General features: G+C 54.5%; 1 protein-coding gene across 1 annotated transcript; it reads right to left on the bottom strand.

Annotated features, from left to right (window-relative positions):
- Position 1: 1 nt before the first annotated feature.
- C14H11orf95 (chromosome 14 C11orf95 homolog) lies at positions 2 to 8,661 on the bottom strand. The gene is made up of 5 exons (XM_025355504.1): positions 8,523 to 8,661; positions 5,836 to 6,333; positions 4,910 to 5,296; positions 4,085 to 4,642; positions 2 to 3,883 (listed from the first exon to the last, which is right to left on the bottom strand). Exons 1-5 carry the CDS (start codon positions 8,659 to 8,661, stop codon positions 3,435 to 3,437), a joined length of 2,031 nt encoding a protein of 676 aa, XP_025211289.1. The 3' UTR covers positions 2 to 3,434.
- Positions 8,662 to 20,966: the final 12,305 nt, after the last annotated feature.

Here is a 20,966-nt window from a genome sequence, read left to right as displayed (position 1 = left end):
CTGTGGCATCATTCTGCTAACTTTATTCTTTATACACAGTTTGGGTAAAGTAAGAACCAAACACTGCTTCCACTCCCCCTATCCTCACTCCACTTTGGGGGCTTTAAAAAGTGACTAATAGTTGATAATCGTAAGGATTCCCAAGACTGCAGAATTTAGTTGTAGAGCATAACTGTGCATTTGATCGCTGAAAGAAAATAAGAGACCCTCTAAGAGGTGGTGACCTTAGAAGAATGAGGAGGGGTCAGGGGGTCTTTTATCCCAGATCGGCCTCACACCAGCCTAGGAGATTTCCCCACCTGCAACGTAAAGCAGCCTGTAAATTACATATAGCCACAATGCACTTAAATTGAGTCAATCACCATGGAAAATGGGAACTAAATACATCATCAGGTCTTCATTGAAAGAACTTGAGTGGTCACCTGTGATTAGCTCTTCTCCTAAACTAAGGCTGCTGTGACCCTTAAGCTGGCTTTTAAAAATGTATTCAACATACCTCTTAGAAAACTTAGGCTGAAATATTCTTTAAATGACTGATGCAAACAACTTCACAAATACGCATACAAATGTCTGAATAATGTCACTAAGTAACATGGTATATAAATATGTATTCAGAGTAACATTTACATATTGGCCATAATAGCAAGCATACCATTAACAAAACAAAAAAAAAAAATCATGGAGACTTCACCTGTTCATGTCAGAATCCCAAGGCAAGGAGGCACACCTAGGCAAAAAGGCCAACTCAACTTGCAGCCTCTAACCTGTAAGGCCGTAACTTCCAACAATGCAGAAATCACCGGAATCACGACCGCAGCCCTTCCCCATCACGGGTGCCCAGCACTTCAGCTGCATTAAGATCAGTGAAGGGCTCATGAAAACAGACTGCTAGGCCCCAACCAAGTTTCTGATTCAGTAACCCTAGGGTATGGCCCAAGAATTTTTACTTCTGGCAGATTCCTAAGGTGATGCTGCTGCTCTGAGACACACTTTGAGCCGGTGTGTTTGGGGCTGTCTCAGTAAACATGTCCACTCTCCTCCTGAGGCCTCTCCCTGCCTGTGGAGGGGGGAAAACCTCTAACTCCTCCGCCCTGGCTTATCTGAACTTTGGCAGTGGGCTTGAGTGATTATAAATTGGTTGCCCCAATTTACCTACTGTTTTTGAGCAGGCAGAGTAATATTGAGGGTGTTAATACTCTGGATCTGAAAAAATACATGAAGGAAAGTAAAAGAATGGCAGTGCACAGCCTGGTGCCATCCATAATCTCCGTTCTCAAGCTTTTAATACTGTCCCCAAAACCCTGGAGGTTCAAACTCACTGGGAATTTACTTTTCAGTCAACTGACAACCCATTCAGGATCTTCCTGAATCCCTGGTGGCCTCCACAACAAAGAGCACAAAGCCCCCTGCCGAGGAGGCCTCGGGCCCGGTGGCAGCCGCCCTGCCTCGAAGGCCGAGCCCCCGGCGCCTTCCAGCTGAGGCCCTGCAGAGCTCAGCGTGCTCATCCCAAAGCAGCGTGCAGGGCTTTGACACCTTTAGGAGTCACATATCCACTGTGGTGGCCTGCAGTGCCCAGCATGTCAATCCTTCGGCAGGCCTGACAAATTTTAATAACCAGTGAATTGGGAAGCAGCCTGGTATCGGGTAAAGAACACTGAGTCGGGAGCTAGAATTTTCATTCTAGTTCTTCTACTGTGCCTACCTGGCTGTATGACCATCTGGGTTCCTGGGCTCCAATTTACCTATCTGTGAAGGGAAGGAAGGTGGTACTAGTGATCTCAGGGCCCTTTCCAATTCTGACAATCTTGAATTATATAAAAATGCTATAAAATCCGTGGTATAAAATCCAACTCCCAAACTGGAAGAGTCAAGGGGACTGGGCCTGAGGCACTTGAACCTTGGGTTCTGGCCTGGGGGTCAGGAGTGAGAGGAGGGACCTCCTCTTTGCCCTTTGCTTTCCCACCCCGAAGCAGGGGCTGGCCCCCGCTGCCAGGGCATCTCTTCCTCCAGACCTAACCCTCAAGTTCCACCCACTAGCCTCCCCGCCCCGACTTTAGGACCGAGGGAACTGTCCCTGCAGCAGCCTGGCTTTGTGAAGAGCAGACAGTAGGGCCCGGAGTCTCCCAGCAAGAGTAACATCAGCACAGCTAGTTGGGGTCCTCCCGTCCCCGCCTCTGCCCTCGCTCCTCCTTCCTTCAGGTCCTCCCTCCACCACCTCTCACAGCTTATCTCTGATACACGCATAATAAATAAGACATTTGCACATAAGGGTGACTGGGTCCTCTGTCCCCGCCCCTCCCCCTTTCATATAAAAGCATTAAATACAGTTTCAAAATAAAATACAAAGAGCAAAAAAAGGGCCTGATCTCGGGGCCACCTGTTCTCCACGGGAGAATGAATCTACACATCCCTCTCGGACCTGCCTGGGAGATTGCGGGGCCCCTTCCCTGCCCCACAGGGCCTGGGGCTGCCACGGGGAAAAGAGACCGAGGCCCGGCCCCAGGCCCTGCGGGTTGAGAACCGGCGCCGCATCCACCGCGGACAAAGGGGGATGGGGATGGAGCGGGAATCGAAGGCTGACTGCCGGGACCGCCTGTGCCCCGGGCTCCCCCGGACCTGGTGGCGCCCGACTCTGAGTTTAGGGGTAAGCAAGGGCCCTCGGGGCAAGAGGAGCAAAGGAAAAAAGTGCTAATCCCTTTACAAGATGTCCTGGAGGGCGTGGCAGCGGCCCGGGAGAAGGGTGGAGCCGCCAGGCGCACGGTTCCCACTGAGCCTGCCCCGGAGGTAGGCGCAGCTGGTCCGGCCCGGGCCCCGGGCGCATCGCCCCGCCCTTGGTCCAGTGCGCCTTGCCAGCCCGGGAAAGCTCCCGAGCCCCGCGGCCCAGCCTCCCGCTGGAAGCCCCAGTCCGCAGCCGGGGCCTCCGAGAGACCGAGAATCCCAATTAGGGAAGGGCAGCCAGCAGCCCCCGAGCCGGGAGCCGTGCCTGCCGGCGTGCAAGGCTGCAGAGAACTGGGCCCCCAGCCAGGGCCAGGGCCAGAGCCTGCGTAGCCCCAATACTGAATGACGGCGCCCCCAGTCCCGGCCTGCGGAGGATTCCCTCGCGGGGTGCGGCCGGGAGCGCTCGGCGCTAACACTTGGAGGCCGCTTTGGATTCTCGGAAAACGTGGGCCCTGCGCGGGGAGGGCAGGGCTCCGGGCCGATGGGAGAGTGCGCATTCCCGCAGCGTACCGACTGGCTCAGGGACCCAAGCGGCACCGCGCGAACGCCGGTGGCCCCACCCGATCCCCAGTCTCCGCCCGGCCCGGCCAGCGGGGGGCGCGGCCGCGGGAAGCTCTAACACCTGGCGCGAGGATGTGCCAAGTGGGAGGTCCGGGCGAGCACAGGGCGAGGAGGGCCCGATCCGACCCGACCCGACCCGTGGGCCCGCTAGGCCGCTACGCCCGACACACGGCGCCAGACTTGAGGTCCGCGCCGCCGTCGCGCGGCGCCGGGGCGGGCTGCCCGAAGCCCTCGTGGCCGTAGCAGCGCAGCGCCGCCTCCTCGTAGGCCTCCAGGATAGTCTGGCGCTCCTCGGGCGTGAAGTCCATGGAGAAGGGGTGCACCTGCAGGATGTGGCGCTTGATGGTGCTCACCTTGAGGGTGGCCAGCGCGCCCCCGCACACCATGCACACCAGGCCGCGCCGGCTGCCGTCGTAGTCCATCAGGTACTCGCCCCGCCAGCGCGGCTGGTAGTTCCGCCGCTGCTCCCGGCTGCGGGGCGGGGGCGGCGGCGGGGGAGGCGGCGGCGGCAAGGCGAGTCCCCCGGGATCCTGGCCGTCCTCTTCGTCCTCCTCTTCTTCGGCGGGCCGTTCCAAGGGAGCCCCAGGAGACAGCGGAACGTCGCCTAGGGAGGGACAAAGGGCCGCATTGGCGACGGCGGGGGACAACAGGCCGGGCCCCGCGTCTCATCTCCGGTCACCCCGCCTTTGCCCTTCTATCCCATCCTCCAGTCCCTTCTTCCCCAACAGCGCCCGACCCTCGCTCCCTGCCTGCCCGGGGCCCTGCCCGGCTCTCCCTCTCCGCCTGCTCTGGCCCCACCGCTCACCCCACTCCTCCTCCTCCTCTGGCTCCTCCTCCTCGTCCCCTCCCCCCTCCTCGGAGACTGCGGCTGTGTCCGGGGCGGCGGGGCACCGGGGGGACTCGGGGCGGGGCAGCCCCAGGGCCAGCAGGTGGGCGGCCTTCTCGCTCCACTCCCGGGCGATGAGGGCCTGGACGGGCCCGCCGAGGCGCGTGGAGCCCGGGTGGCGCCGGCGGATGTGGCGCTCGATGGTGCTCATCTTGAGCGAGGCCAGCGCGCCCCCGCACACCCCGCACACCAGGCCGCGCCGGCCGCCGTCCAGCTCCATGAGGTACTCCAGCCGCCAGCGCTCCTGGGGGTGGCGGCGGTGGGCGCGGCCCCGCGGCGACCGGCCCGGGACCCCCGCCCTCTGGCCCTCGCCCTCCTCCAGCTCCTCCTCCTCCTCTGCGGGCCCGGGCCTCTCAGGGACCCAGCCAGCCTCTTCCTTTACGTCTGGGGGGCTGAGATCCTGAGAGGTGGGGGCTCCAGCAGCGGAGGCCGAGTCCCGGCTCTTTCCGGTCAGGTCCTGGGGGGCGAGGTCATCGCCTGTTGGGGAAGGGGTGAGGAAGAGGGGCTCAGCCTGCTGGCTGGGTTGCCCTTGCTCACGCAGAGGGGTCCATCCTGGCTCCTCACCCCAGCCCCAAGCTAAAGGCCCCAGTCTGTCTGTGTCTGGGGGCGGAGTGAGTGTATGTGTGTGGAGCGCCAGCTCCTGGCCTTCAGCCCTCAGCCCTAAGTCCCTGCCTCCCAGTTTTGGCCAGACCCCACTTCAGAGCCCCAATATGAGGGGGTCTCAGCCTGGGATGGGCCTCGCACCTGGTGGGGACTGGGTGAGCTCAGACAGCGCCTCAGGCTGGCCCCCCCAGGCCTGCAGCAGGGCACTGCGCTGGGGGCCGCTGAGCCCCAGGGAGCCGGGGTGCACCTCCAGCACGTGGGCACGGATGTCGTCCAGGTGCAGGCTGGGCAGTGCCCGACCACAGGCCATGCACACCAGCCGGTTCCCCCGCGGGTCATAGTCCATGAGACACTCGGCCCGGAACCAGTTCTGCAGGGACTCCTTCAGCCTCCTCTCCAGGCGCCGGGCCCCCAGCCCCCTGCTGCCCCCGGCCCTCCGGGAGGCTGAGAGGCGCAGACGCCGAGCCCGGGGTGCCACTGGGCCCCCTCGCCGCTGGCGCCGGCAGCCCCCACCAGCTGGGGCTTTGCCTGAAAGGGTTGGAGGGAAGGAACTGAGACGCTGGCCCCACAGAGCACCCCACTACAGCCACTCTCTCACTTGGGCCCCAGGCCTAACCTTTGCCCTTCTCTTCCTCTCCCCTGAACTCCTAACTCCACCTCCCTAAACCCTCCTCTGCTCACACTTCAAGCACCACCCACACTTCCCCCAGAGTGGAATTTAGCCCTGTCCCTGGCCTTCACCGTCAGCCACACCTCTCCAGCACCCTCCCCTTCCCTCACCCACCCCAGCCAGGCCTCCCTGCTCCAAGCCTTTCAACGGCCTGTCGCCCAACCTCTCTCCTTGATATTCAAAAACCACAGAATATCCAAGCTGTCATGGACATCGGAGACCCTCTCACCCCACTGTCCTTCCCCCACCTTTGTATAATAAGGGCGATAAACAGACCCCACCCAGAGAAGGAGCAGTGACTTGCTCAAGAACACCAGCTCCTCGGCAGAGCGGCTGACCCACTGCACCCCACTGGCCACCCAGGCCCCCGCCTCTACAGAATCTGCATTTGCGTTACCTGGGCCCTTGGGCGGGCAAGCGGGGACACCGGCCCCCTCCTCCTCGTCCTCTTCTTCCTCCTCCTCCTCCTCCTCAGCCCCCTGGACCCCCAGGCCCTCGGCCTCTCCGCAGGCCCCCAGCCCCAGGTGTGCATCCCAGCTGTTGCTGATGACTTCCTTCTCCCGGGGACTCCAGTGCAAGGAGTAGGGGTGCTTTTGGCGGATGTGGCGCTTGATGGTGCTGAGCTTGAGGGTGGCCAGGGAGCTGCCGCACACCATGCACACCATGCCGTGCCGGGCAGGGTTGAAGTCCATCAGGTACTCCAGCCGCCAGTGGTCGTGGTAGTAGCGCCGGTGGTCACGGCCAGGGATTCGGCTTTTTCCAGGCCTTGAAGCCCGGGCCTCACAGTGGTCTGAATATTTCCTGCCTGAAGATGTTGGTCCCCTGGCCCTGGAGGAGGGCAGGGGGGCACTCCCCCAGGACCCCAAGGCACCCCCTTCCAGCTGAAGATCTTGCCCTGAAGGGGAAAGGGAGAGAGTTTTTCAATCTCTGATTTCCAGGGAAAGAAGCGAGGACTTCAATGGTGAGCCCTGAGAGAGGGAGCTGGGAGAGGGGGTATTCCGGGGCAGGAAAGGGATGGCAACAGCAATAAAAGGGATGTAGGAGAAGCGGGGAGCCAAAACATTGCCCTTTACAAAGGGCAAGGACCCTTTAAGAGGAGATCAAGAACAAAAGGACGCAGGGCACTATGGAACTAGCTCTGACTTTTTAAAAAATAAGGTGAGGGCCAAGGAGCCAGCCAGCTCTGTAAGGTGCCCTTTCTGGACAAGAGCTGTAGGGAGAAAGCTGGGAGAGCAGCAGGCCAGGGCGGTTCCAGCCGGAGCAGAGCAGGCAGTGGGGCCAGACAAACAAAGGGGGCATCTGTCTGCAGCCAGGGCTGCATACGGGACCCACCCGCCTGGGGCCCCCGCCAGGAGGGCCCCACCCACAAGTCTTCTCCCTTTTTCCAGTAATGCTTCAAATACAGCCTCCTGAGAGTCCCATTTTGGGGATGGGCTAGGCCTTGTCAGTTCCCCAAATCTAGGCCCCCAGATGGGAGGGATCCCTAAGACAAAGCTGCCAACATCTCCAGGGAAAGGAGTTTCTGAGACCAAAACTTCTCCAGATTCTGGAGGAGCCAATGACCCTGAAAAGGGATAGGAGGAGGGCCACCAGAGTGGCAACTAATGACACTGCGGCAGGGAGTGGCCACCATCCACTGAAGCCCATTAAGTCTTTCTGGGGCTTTATTTGCTGCTCTGGCAGGGAGCTGGCCACTGCCCAGCAATCAGAAGGGCGGGCACTGGAGAGGCCCCACTAACCCAATGGCGTTCCCTGTGTCAGACACCCACCCAGAGCAGTCCCCTACCCTCCCTACAGTTCCCACCCCTCTTGATTTAGAAAAATGGTCTCCTGGGCACACAAGCAGGTTCTGGTCATTCTCCCAGTGGAGAATCACAGGGTTGGGAAAACAAAAGACAGGATCAGAAAGGGCTCCTGTCACCCTTGTGGAAGTTTTTTTTATTTTAGTTTTTATTTAAGTAGATCCATAGAAACTACTGGCTTTGGAGTCATAGGCTTGGGTTCAAGTCCTGGCTTCACTGGTAACTTGCTCTGTGACCTTTGATAGGTCATGTCCACCCTCTGGGCCTGGGCTTCTTTGTCTGCAAAGACACTGGCTAGCTGGCTGGTCTCTAAGCATCCTTCTTCCAGCGCTGGATCCAGGCTAGCCTAAGGTGGATTGGCCCTTTAAGAGCCGAAAAAGGGGGAGGAGCCGAGGTTCTTTAAAAACAAAAGGGGATGGGGCGTTTCTGGGAGGGGAGAGACCGGGAGGGAAGCCTGGAGATTCGGGCTGAGTCTCCCTGGCCTGAAGGAAACCTTCAAGGGTCTTAAGGCGTGACCCTGCAGCCGGGAAATGAGTAAACAGTCTCCTTTGAGAGCGAACGAGGAAAACTGGCTGGTTCCGCTAGAGCTGACAAATTAGGGCAAAAAAAATTCTGTAAAGAAGGGAAGGGAGAATGCACGGGCAGGAGGGGTGTCTGTCTGCCTTTGTGGGCGAACCCATCGCTTTAAAAACTGCCCGCGGTGGGAAAAGATGGTGTGAGCCCCCTGGGCGCAAGCGATGCACTTTCCTAGGGAGAACGTGGGAGAAAAGAAAAAGGGTGCATGTCTCTCACAAGGCCACGAGACGAGAGGAGCAGCCCGATTTACAACAGCAGAGTTCGGAGCTGAGCTCAGCTCCGCTGGGGAAAAGCCCCCGAAGAGGACCCAGGGTCTGGATGGACTTTTAAGAGACAGCCCGATTAGGGAGACAACCTGGGAGTCTGAAAGAGAAAGGGGCGGGGGCCGCAAGTCCACAAGCCTCGCTCCGTGGCGCCCTGCCCAGTGGGGCCCCTCGGGCCTGGCCCCCAAGGCGGGGCGCTGCGGGCGGCCGCGGGGCCCTTTAAGGGGGAGGCGAGCCGCCCAAGCCCCGCGGGCCGACCCCGGTAGCTGGGCGGGGGGCTCCCCCGCCAGCCCTGCAGCCGCGCTCCGCGCCCACCAGGTGGCGCCCCCGGCCGCCCTGCCCGCGTCCCCCGCTTTGTTCGGCGGCGGAGAGGGGCCCCGAGCCGCAGCCCTCCCCTCCCCCACGCCGGGGCCCCCGCCCGGGCCGCCGGCCCCAGCTCTTACCGCCTTCGTCTTCTTCCGGCTCCGCGCTGCCGCTCGATCCGGCGGGCGGCAGCCGTCGGCCCCGTGCCGAGGCCACTGCTGGCCCGGGGCCGCCCCTGCCGCCGCTGCTCCGGCTCCGGTGGTCCCCGCCGGGCTCCATGCGCTGCGCTGCGGAGCGGGGCCCCGGGGCGGCGGGGCGCGGGGCCGCGGGGCTGGCGGCAGCCCGCGCGGAGCGCTCGCTGCGCGGGGCCCCGGGGCGCGGGGCGCATGCACGGGGCGGCCGGCCGCACGGACGGCAGGCTGCTTGCTCGGCGGCGCGGGCTGGACCGGGGTGGGGATTCCTGTCTGGGGCCCCTGGGGCTCCTTTAAGGGCTCCTGGGTAAATTTAAAGGGGCCGCGCGCTATTTCCTCCTGCCAGCTCGCGGGGGGCTGGGGGGAAAGGCGGGAGGCGACGAGCCCAGCCGAGGCTCAGCAGCCTGTGCCGGGTCCGGACGCTAGGGGCACGGACCTCGCCGCCCCCGCGGGCCCGCACCGCCGCCTCCGGGGCTCCGGTCCCGGCTCCCGAAGGGTCACCGAGGTGGCGAGGGGTGCCCGCGTCCCCTGCGACGCGCTTCCACCCGGGCTCGGCTCGCGGCCACCGCCCCCTCGGGGTATCTCAGCGCCGGGAGCGCCCGCTGGGGAGGCCGGGGTCCCCGCCCGGGGCTGCCTCCCGCCGCGCAAGCGGGTCGCGAGCTCGGTGCGGGCCCCGGAGCGGCCGCTACTGGCAGGGGCCCCAGATGGCTGCGGCCCCGCCGAGAGGGTGGAGCCGTGGGGGCGGCCGCGCCCCCTCCCGCGGGAGCCGCCCGGGAGCGCTGAGAGCTCGAGCTTCTCATGGGAGGGGCGGACAGGCGAGGCTCCCCCGAGCCAGCCAGGGGTGGGGGCGGCGGCCGCAGTGACTCGGGCTGGGGAGAGGGGCGCACAGCATACCCGCGGAGAGCCGGCTGCGCCGGGTCCCGGCCCTGCGGGGCGGAGGTGGCCCCAGGATAGAAGCCGGGAGGAGAGGGCGTGCGCGGCGGTGACTCAGGATCCTGCCCCCGCAGGCCTGGGGGTGCCTGACGAGCCCCTGACGCAGTCCCAGACCCCTGTCCCGGCCCTAGGAAGCGAAGAATGCTGGCCCCGGGCGGGGTGTCGGACATCTGGGGAGGCGCGTTACCACGGCTGGGAAGCGCTGGGCGGACCCTGGCTGCAGGTCCCGGGGCGCCCCCGGGCTCCCAGCTCCCGAGAAGCGGAGCGCAGGGACTGTGAGAGGCAGCCGGAGCGCAGCAGCCTGGGGTCCTCCTGCGAGGACCGGCGGGAGGAGCAGGTGCTCGCTTTGCCTGAGGTTGGGCGCCCACAACAAAGGCGATTCCTGGACATCCAAATTACAGGGTGCGGGAGGCCTGCAGGGTCTTCTTGTCTGGAGGCGGGTTTTGTTCCCTGCACTGGGGAGGTACCCAGCGGTCGCCAATGGCAGTTCGTCCGCTCCTCACCGCCTACTGTGTGCCCTCATGCTTTCAGACGCTGGACACACAGCAGCGAAGAAGATGGGCAAGACTGATACTGCCTGTGACTTTCCTTTTCAGAGGCACCCACAGCCTCTGAAAAGGAAACCGCTCCAGCCTTTCGGGAGCCATGGCAATTAAATTACTTGGAACACAGGAAACCTGTCCCCGAGGTGTTTCTGAGGAAGGGACAAAAACTAAGATTTCTTAAGTGCCTCTGGGCTCTGTCGCCGCGGAAATGTCCCATCTCTTCCTCAGCCCCCATGTTGACGTGCTTGAGACTCCACCTTGGGTAAACTGAGTCTCCGTTTCACAACTCTGCTCTCTTCGCGGCAGGCCCTGCGCTCAGGCAGGCGGGGGCGGAGGGGGTTGCACTGACTCTCACCCACTTGGGGTCAGAGGCCCTGATGCTGATGGGTGCCACGCAGGACCCTGAGATGGGAGATTCCTTAATTCATTATGTCCCTCACCTGTGCCAGGCCCGGGAACACAAAGGGGAAGTGAGACAGAGACCTGGGCTTCACACTCTTCTAAGTAGTATGGTTAAAAAAAAAAAAAAAAAAGGAAAGAAAGGAAAAGAAGCTAAAAGAGCCTAATGTCCTAAAATGAAAGAAGCCTGTTCTTCTGGGACCGAGAGCCCTTGTACTTTATTCTAGTTTAGTTGCTCGCCCCACAGGGAACCAATGCTGAGGGCCAGCCCCTGTGAGACTCTGGTGTCTGTCGTTCCAGTGGTCTGTATGTATAAAGAGGGTAATTTTCTTACCAAAAGAAAGGTATCGAAACCACCTGGAGCCACCTTCAACAACCTCTGCCCTCCCCTTCCCACCCACATTCTGCACCTCAGGAATGGCTGCACCCTCGGCAATTCTGAAAGTTTCCCACTCACTACTTGAACCCCGCAGCGGCCCCGTGAAGCTGGAACTTCGTTGTCGGGATGAAGAAATCGAGACAGAGTCAAGAGCCTTGCGCAAGGCCATTCATTTATTTATGCACTTCTTTTCTTGTTCAGAAAGCAGTCCTAAGTGATGAGAACGGGGCTGGGGGTGCAGAGACTTAATCACATAATGCAGGGGGGTACCCCCCCAACCCCACTGGGGGAAGGGGAAACCAATGGCAGTCAGTCAGGGTCACATTCTCACTTTCTCAGGCCTTAGGTGCTTTTGTCTTCATGAAGTATCTTCCTCTATTTTAAAAAAATTTTAAATAGTTCAGTATATTTTCATGGACCCTACGCATTTATTTTTTTGATTGAGAAAAAAGCACACTTTCTTTGACTCTTACATTTTTTTTCATCTAACTTTAAAATAAAACATTTTCAGGAGCCCCTAAAAGCCTAAAAGTACCTTGCACTCTGCACCAGTGCCTCCGGTGCCCTGGGTCCCCAGCCCTGACTGCAGTCGAGGGTGATAAGCACCAAGGGAGAAGGAAGCCCCGGGAAGGGTCCCCCAAGCGGAGAAGACTTCCTAAGGAGGGCAAAAGCAAGACTAGACAGACCAGGAGGAGAAAGGGAACAAGGGTTTCCTGGCAGGGGCTGGGGAAACTCCGGGTAAAGGAGGGTTTCAGGTGGGAGAGGCAGAAGAGGAAATAGAAATTGGCAGGGACTAGAGCCTTAGGTGCCATGTGGAGAGTCTGAGTTTGTCCTGAAGGCACTGGCAATGCTCAGAATTGTGGACAATTATGGAGGCAGCTGGGAGAACGCTGCGGAGAGGGACAGCAACAAAGACCCAAGTCAGGGCAGCAGCCCCAGGGCCGATGGAGAGGAGGCAAAAGATTGAGCAGGGCCACAGCACATCATGGTGTAAACTTCACTGCATTGAGGAGGAAGAGGAGGCGGTGGCAACTGGAGGATGAATACCAGCTGAGTGAGGAGGAGGAAGAGGAGGGAAAGGAGGAGGAGGAGGGGAAGGAGGAGGAGGAAGGGGAGGCAACTGGAGGATGAATACCAGCAGAGCCAGGAAAAAGGATACCTCTTCTCACCAAGGGGCTATTTCTTACCTAAGTGATATACCTAAAAGTTGCTTATGCCCGGGGCAGGGGTTGGGGAATGTTGAGGGGTAGTAGTGGTTCTAGCTTGAGCATATCAAGAAGATAGAATTACAGGACATGGGCCTGCTTGAATGTGATGATCTGGGAAAGGGCCTGCTAACTCACAAGTAACTGGATTGAGAGGACGGGGCTATAAAAAGAAAAATAGATTTGGAGATAGAAAATGAGGTTACAGGTCAGGTGAGGTGGCTCACGCCTATTACAACACTTTGGGAGGCTGAGGTGGGTGGCTCACCTGAGGTTGGGAGTTCAAGACCAGCCTGACTAACATGGTGAAACCCCATCTCTACTAAAAATACAAAAATTAGCTGGGCGTGGTGGCGCGGGCCTGTAATCCCAGCTCCTCGGGAGGCTGAGGCAGGAGAATAGCTTGAACCCAGGAGGTGGAGGTTGCAGTGAGCTGCGATTGTGCCATTGCACTCCAGCCTGGGCGACAAGAGTGAAACGCCATCTCAAAAGAAAAAAAAAAAGAGAGAAAGAAAACAAAATGAGGTCACAACCTGAGAACTTTGGAGCCCATTTCAAACCCAGAACTCCTGATTTTTACACCTTCCCTCTTCCATTGTCTAACTCAGATTCTACTTAGTCCCCTATCTGCTGTCTCCGGCCAGCCCTAGGACTTCTGAGGTTGTTGGTCCCAGCCTGCAAGGGCCAGTGTCTCCCAGGGGCGCAACCTTCTCCTAGTGCTTCAGTGGCTCCTTGGACAGGTCCCATTAAAGGAAGGGCCATTGACAACAAAAACGGAGGAACTGTGAATTGTGTTCCCAAAGGATAGTTTTTAAGGAGGTAAAACATTAACCTCCCTAGACCCAAATTTGTGACAAATTCTGGATTCTACTTTTCAGGATGTCTCAGAACTAAAAAAACAAATGCTGGTTCTAAAAGTAGTCCTCAATATTCTCCAGAGTGCAGACCCAAACTCTTTCAAAAAACTAAGATCAGTCATACAGGCTGTAATGTTAAAGGAACTTTCTATGTAGATTGTAAATTAAATCATCCCTTGTAAAATCCCAAAGGAATTTCAAACTTAAAGATTATATCTGGCCGGGCACAGTGGCTCACGCCTGTAATCCCAGAACTTTGGGAGGCTGAGGTGGGCGGATCACAAGATCAGGAGATCGAGACCATCCTGGCTAACTCGGTGAAACCCCGTCTCTACAAAAAATACAAAAAATTAGCCGGGCGTGGTGGCGGGCGCCTGTAGTCCCAGCTACTCGGGAGGCTGAGGCAAGAGAATGGCATGAACCTGGGAGGCAGAGCTTACAGTGAGCCGAGATCACGCCACTGCACTCCAGCCTGGGCGACAGAGCGAGACTCCGTCTCAAAAAAAAAAAAAAAAAAGATTATATCCAGGTCTAAGCCAAAACCTTGGGCTTTGAATGCGTGTTGAGGGAAGAGGGTGTGGAATTTTATTTTATTTATTTATTTATTTATTTGAGATGGAGTTTTGCTCGTCACCCAGGCTGGAGTGCAATGGTTCACTGCAACCTCCACATCCCGGGTTCAAGTGATTCTCCTGCCTCAGCTTCCCGAGTAGCTGGGATTACAGGCGCCCGCTACCACACCCAGCTAATTTTTGTATTTTTAGTAGAGACAGGGTTTCACCATGTTGGCCAGGCTGGTCTCAAACTCCTGACTTCAGGTGATCTGCCCACCTCAGCCTCCCAAAGTGCTGGGATTACAGCCGTGAGCCATTGCGCCCGGCCAGATGTGGAATTTTAACCCCCAGATGCTTAAATTTGAAACTAAAGCAGCCAATAAAGTTTTTGTTTTGGGAAAAGAGAAAGCTGGCAATGTTTCCCAGTGTTAACTTGAGTGTTCAGTACAGGTGACTAGGATGTGATATCCCAGACGACCAGTCACAGATGAGAAAGAAAGCAACTTGTCCAAAACACAGCTAGCAACTGGTGAAGAGAAGAGTTAACCCAGAGCCCATCTCCAAATCCCTGACACTTCAAAACAGTTTTTAAAATGATAAACCATTTCAAACCTACATTTAAAAATATGTTATACAGTATCCATTTTGACATGTTTGCTGCCTAACACTTTTTAAGAAATAAAATATTACGGAGACGGTACAAGCTCCCCCTCCACATGCCGTCATGGTGCTTGTTCCCCAAGTTAACCCTTCCTGAAGCCACTGCTTATCATTGCCATCCAGGCTCTGACACTTTCACTGCCCGCATATCCAGAAACAATATAAATCAATGACTCGTGTTTTTTTTGTTTGTTTGTGTTTTGGTTTTTGAGACTGAGTTTCACTCTTGTTGCCCAGGCTGGAGTGCAGTGGCACAATCTTGGCTCACTGCAACCTTTGCCTCCAGGGTACAAGCGATTTTCCTGCCTCAGCGGCCTGAGTAGCTGGGATTACAGGCACCCACTACCACACCCAGCTAATTTTTGTATTTTTACTAGAGACAGAATTTTACCACGTTGGTCAGGCTGGTCTTGAACTCCTGACCTCAGGTGATCCACCCACCTCAGCCTCCCAAAGTGCTGGGATTACAGGAGTGAGCCACTGTGCCCAGACTCATGTTTTTAAGCTTTAAGTAAATGGTATCACTCCATTCTTACAAATCTGGAATTTTCCTCACTTCCCCCACACCACACAGTGTATTCTCAAGCAAGTTCATTTATTCATTCATTCTTTTATCCAACGGTTGCTTACTGAACACCTGTTGTAGATATTGCCACCTAGGTCGACTCACAGGTAAAAACTCTAGCTCTCCCACTCTGATTTCAGATTCCCTCCTTCCCCTTGAAGAGCTTCTCTGTCTGATGAAGAATTCTTCCTTCCTTTCTTTTAATTTTTGTATTGTTTTCTTTTTTTGAGACAGGGTCTTCCTCTGTTACCCAGGCTGGAGTACAGTGGCACAATCATAGCTCACTACAGCCTCAACCTCCTGGAAGAAAGCGATCCTCACCCCTCAGCCTCCTTAGTAGTGAGAATACACGCACGCACCACCATGCCCAGCTGTTTTTTGTTTGTTTGTTTGTTTTGAGACTGAGTCTCGCTGTGTCTCCCAGGCTGGAGTGTAGTGGCGCGATCTCTGCTCACTGCAAACTCCACCTCCCGGGTTCAAGCAATTCTCTGCCTCGGCCTCCCGAGTAGCTGGGATTACAGGCACCCACCACCACACCCGGCTAATTTTTGTATTTTTAATAGAGATGGAGTTTCACCATCTTGGCCAGGCTGATCCTGAATTCCTGATTTCATGATCCACCTGCCTTGGCCTCCCAAAGTGCTGGGATTACAGGCGTGAGCCACCACACCTGGCCTAATGTTTGTATTTTTGTAGACATGAGGTTTCACTGTGTTGCCCATGCTGGTCTCAAAGTCCTGAACTCAGGCGATCCTCCCACCTCAACCTCCCAAAAGTTCTGGGATTATAAGCTTGAGCCACTACGCCAGGCTTCTCTCTTTTTAAAATTGTGGTAAGAACACTTAACATGAGATCTATCCTCTAAACAAGCTTTTAAATGTACAGTGCACTATTGTTGACCATAGGTACTAGGTTCTACAGCAGATCTCCAGAGCCTATTCATCTTATTTAACTAAAACTTTATGCTCATTGACTGGGCACCGTGGATCACGCCCATAATCCCAGCACTTTGGGAGGCCAAAAAGGTTGGATCACCTGAGATCAGGAGTTTGAGATGAGCCTGAACAACATGGTGAAACCCCTGTCTCTACTAAAAATACAAAAATTAGCCAGGCATGGTGGCACACACCTGTAGTCCCAGCTACTCAGAAAGCTGAGGCAGGAGAATCGCTTGAACCCGGGAGGCAGAAGTTACAGTGAGCCAAGATCATGCCACTGCACTCCAGCCTGGGAAACAGAATGAGACTCCGTTTCAAAAAAAAAAAAACTAGGCCGGGTGCGGTGGCTCATGCCTGTAATCCCAACACTTTGGGAGGCCGAGGCAGGCGGATCACGAGGTAAGGAGATTGAGACCATCCTGGCTAACACGGTAAAACCCCATCTCTACTAAAAATACAAAAAATTAGCCAGGCGTGGTGGCGGGCACCTGTAGTACCAGCTCTTTGGGAGGCTGAGGCAAAAGAATGCCATGAACCCGGGAGGTGGAGCTTGCAGTAAGCCAAGATATGCCACTGCACTCCAGCCTGGGTGACAGAGCGAGACTCCATCTCAAAAAAAAAAAAAAAAAAAATCAAGAGCTAGCAAGAAGCAATTCACACTTCAGGAAAAACATGTGGCTGGCAAATAAAAGCTCAACTTTACTTGCATTCAAGGAACTGCCACTGCAAGATATAGTTAATCATCCATCTGATTGGCAAAGATTTAAAAGGTTGATATGATCAGGGAAGGTATGCGGATAGGGGAACACACAGCTGGGAATATGTGTAGTAGGGCCACAGTGGAAAGCAACTTGGCCAATTCTGTTTAAATCTGAAAATGCACATACTCCTAAATGCATTGTGATATCCTGGATTGATCTTGGAACAGAAAAGAACATTAATGAAAAGAGGAGTGTTATGAAAATAAATTGTGTCCCAGAAAATTCATATGTTGAAGCCCTAACTCCCAATGCAACTGTATTTAGATATAGGACATTCATAGAAGTAATTAAAGTTAAATGAGGTCATAACATTGGAGCCCGGCCAGGCGCAGTGGCTCACGCCTGTAATCCCAGCACTTTGGGATGCCAAGGCGGGTGGATCACCTGAGGTCAGGACTTTGAGACCAGCCTGGCCAAAGTGGTGAAACCCTATCTCTACTAAAAATACAAAAAAATTAGCTGGGCGTGGTGGTGTGTGCCTGTAATCCCAACTACTCTGGAGGCTGAGGCAGGAGAATCGCTTGAACTTGAGAGGTGGAGGTTGCAGTGAGCTGAGATCGTGCCACTGCACTCCAGCCTGAGTGAGACTCTGCCTCAAAAAAAAAAAAAAAAGAGACAGTGGAGCTCTAATCCAACAGGACTCGTGTCCTTACAAGAATGAGAAGAGATGACCGGGCATGGTGGGGCTCATGCCTGTAATCCCAGCACTTTGGGAGGCCAAGGCAGGTAATCACGAGGTCAGGAGTTCGAGACAAGCCTGGCTAACACGGTGAAACCCTGTCTCTACTAAAAATACAAAAAATTAGCCGGGTGTGGTGGCAGATGCCTGTAGTCCTACCTACTCGGGGGGCTGAGGCAGGAGAATGGCATCAGCCCGGGAGGTGGAGCTTGCAGTGAGCTGAGATCGCACCACTGCACTCCAGCCTGGGCAACAGAGCGAGACTCCATCTCAAAAAAAAAAAAAAAAAGAGAGAAAGAAAAAAGAATGGGAAGAGACAACAGATATCTCTCTCTCCCCTCCAGCACAGAAGAAAAGCCATGAGAGGATACAGCCAGAAGGTGGCCATCTGCAAGCCAGCAAGGAAGGCCACACCAGAAATAAACCCTGATGACACCTTGTTCTTAGACTTTCAGCCTCCAAAATGCATTTTGGATACATGTGAGAAAATGGACATGTGAGAAATGTGTATGTATGTTTGTATATGTACAAAATACACATGAGAAAATGCGTTTCTGTTGTTTAAGCCAACCAGTCTGTGGTATCCTGTAATAGCAGCCTGAGAAGACTAATACAACGAGTGGAATACAAATAAAGTCTGGGATTCTGCTACTACAGGTTAAGTATCCCTTATCTGAAATGCTTGGGACCAGAAGTACTTTGGAGTTCAGATTTGTTTAGATTTTGGAACAATCGGATATACATAATGAGATATCTTGAGGATGGAACCCACTGAAGTCTAAACATAAAATTCATCTAAGGCCAGGTGTGGTGGCTTATGCCTGTAATCCCAGCACTTTGGAAGGCCAAGGCAGGAGGATCACCTGAGGTCTGAGATCAGGAGTTCGAGATTAGCCTGGCCAACCTGGCAAAACCCCATCTCTACTAAAAATACAAAAATTAGCCAGATGTGGCCGGGCGCGGTGGCTCAAGCCTGTAATCCCAGAACTTTGGGAGGCCGAGACGGGTGGATCACGAGGTCAGGAGATCGAGACCATCCTGGCTAACACGATGAAACCCCATCTCTACTAAAAAATACAAAAAACTAGCCGGGCGAGGTGGCAGGCGCCTGTAGTCCCAGATACTCGGGAGGCTGAGGCAGGAGAATGGTGTGAACCTGGGAGGCGGAGCTTGCAGTGAGCTGAGATCCGGCCACTGCACTCCAGCCTGGGCGACAGAGTGAGACTCCGTCTCAAAAAAAAAAAAAAAAAAATATTAGCCAGATGTGGTGGCACACACCTGTGATCCCAGCTACTCGGGAGACTGAGGCAGGAGAATCGCTTGAACCTGGGAGGCAGAGGTTGCTGTGAGCCGAGATCATGCCACTGCACTCCAGACTGGGCGACAGAGTGAGACTCTGCAGGAGAATCACTTGAACCTGGGAGGCAGAGGTTGCTGTGAGCCGAGATCATGCCACTGCACTCCAGATTGGGTGACAGAGTGAGACTCTGTCTCAAAAAAAAAAAAAAAAAAAAAAAAAAGGAAATTCATCTGTGTTTCAAATACATCTTATACACATAGTCTGAAGGTAATTTTATTTTTCCCTTGGAAATGCTGAATAAACTGTGTATTGTGTGTCTGTGTCTTGATTGCAACCCATCACATATGGTCAAGTATGGAATTTTTCACTTGTGGTGTCATGTTGGTGCTCAAAAAGTTTCAGATTCTGGAGCATTTCAGATTTTGGATTAGGGGTGCTCAGCCTGTAGTAATATAAAAAATGTTGCTTTCTTAGTCTTGATAAATACACCATGATTATGTAAGATTATAACATTAGGGAAGAGTGGGCAAGGGGTATATGAGAACTCTTTGTACTATCTTTGTAACTTCTCTCTTTTTTTTTTTTTTGAGACGGAGTCTTACTCTGTCATCCAGGCTGGAGTGCAGTGGCACAATCTCTGCTCACTGCAACCTCCACCTCCCAGGTTCAAGCAATTCTCCTGCCTCAGCCTCTTGAGTAGCTGGGATTACAGGTGCCCGCCACCACACCCAGCTAATTTTTGTATTTTTAGTAGAGATGGGGTTTCACCATGTTGGCCAGGCTTGTCTTGAACTCCTGACCTCAGGTGATCCGCCCACCTCGGCCTCCCAAAGTGCTGGGATTACAGGCATGAGCCACCATGCCCAGCCTCTTATTTCTGTAACTTTTCTATAAATTTAATTATTCCCAAATTTAAAAGTTTATGTACAAAATGCACATACCCTATCATCCAGCAACTCTACCCTAGAGAAAAACACATGCACAAGGACTCATGGACAAGGGTGTTCCCTGCAGCATGGTACGTACTAGTGACAACCTGGGAATTACCTAACTGTCCTTCAGTGGGGGAAAAGCTGAATAAACCAGGGTATATTTATTCTATAAATACTATGTGGCAGTAAATAACATAAGTAGAGGCCAGGAACAGTGACTCATGCCTGTAATCCCAGCACTTTAGGAGTCCAAGAAGGGAGGATCCCCTGAGTCCAGGCATTCAAGACTAGCCTGGGCAACATAGTGAGACCATGTCTCCATTTTTAAAAAATTAAAAATTGGCTGGGTGCAGTGGCTCATGCCTGTAATCCCAGCACTTTGGGAGGCCAGGGTAGGTGGATCACCTGAAGTCAGGAGTTCAAGACCAGCCTGACCAATATGGTGAAACCTTGTCTCTACTAAAAATACAAAAATTAGCCTAGCGTGGTGGCACACGCCTGTAATCTCAGTTACTTGGAAGGCTGAGGCAGGAGAATCGCTTGAACCTGGGAGACGGAGATTGCAGTGAGTTGAGATAATACCATTACACTCCAGCCTGGACAATAAGAGCAAAACTCCATCTCAAAAAAAAAAAAAAATTAAAAACTAGCCAGACACTGTAGCATGTACCTGTAATCCCAGCTACTTGGGAAGCCAAGTTGTGAGGATCACTTGATCCCAGGAGGTTGAGGCTGCAATGAGCCATGATCATGCCACTGTACTCCAGTCTGAGTAACAGAGCAAGATCCTTTCTTAAAAAAAAAAAAAGAAAAACAACCTGTCACTGTGTCACTGTATTTCATTAGGATATATTTGGCCAATTCTTAGGGAAAAACAGGCATTTTTCTGATAAAAATAAATGTTTATTTCTCCACTTAACACAATCTATGTCCAATTGCTTGGCACTTGTATGTGGCCTTCAGGAAGTTCTTTGAAGGGACACCAGACTTCTAATGTCAAGTTCTCAGTAGTTTTGCCCTCAAAACTACTCAAAGGTTTCAAACCTCTCAAAGGTTTGCCCAATGTTCAAAGCTGGCAGCAGCACAGGGGACATGGAAAACTCACAACCTAAGCTGCTGGGACATTTACGTCCTCTTTGGGGTTGTATTGACTTTGTAACTGCCGGAGAATGTGAATCATCCTGTGTCAAATCAACCACAGATGCCTCTACATTCTAACTCCTAACCTGCACATCTTCTCTGCTGGTTGCACTTCCAGAGCCAGTCATTGCTCCCCAATCCATTTCATCAGCCTTCTCCTGTATCTCCCCACTCCAGTTCATCAGCCTTCTCCTGTATCTCCCCACTCCATTTCATCAGCCTTCTCCTGTATCTCCCTATTCCATTCTTCTTTCCTGCAATCCATTCTCCATAAAGCAACTAGAATGATCTGTCTTTATTTTTTTTTTTTTCTTTTTTTTGGAGATGGAGTCTTGCACTGTCGCCTGGGCTGGAGTGCAGTGGTGCGATCTCGGCTCACTGCAGCCTCCACCTCTCGGGTTCAAGTGATTCTCCTGCCTCAGCCTCTCAAGTAGCTGGGACTAAACAGGTGCATGCCACCACGCCCAGCTAATTTTTTTGTAATTTTAGTAGAGACAGGGCTTCACTGTGTTTGCCAGGCTGGTCTCGAACTCCTGACCTCGTGAT

Source organism: Theropithecus gelada, chromosome 14, assembly GCF_003255815.1.
Source record: "Theropithecus gelada isolate Dixy chromosome 14, Tgel_1.0, whole genome shotgun sequence".
Taxonomy (NCBI): Eukaryota; Metazoa; Chordata; class Mammalia; order Primates; family Cercopithecidae; genus Theropithecus; species Theropithecus gelada.
This window is presented reverse-complemented; position numbering and strand designations above follow the sequence as displayed.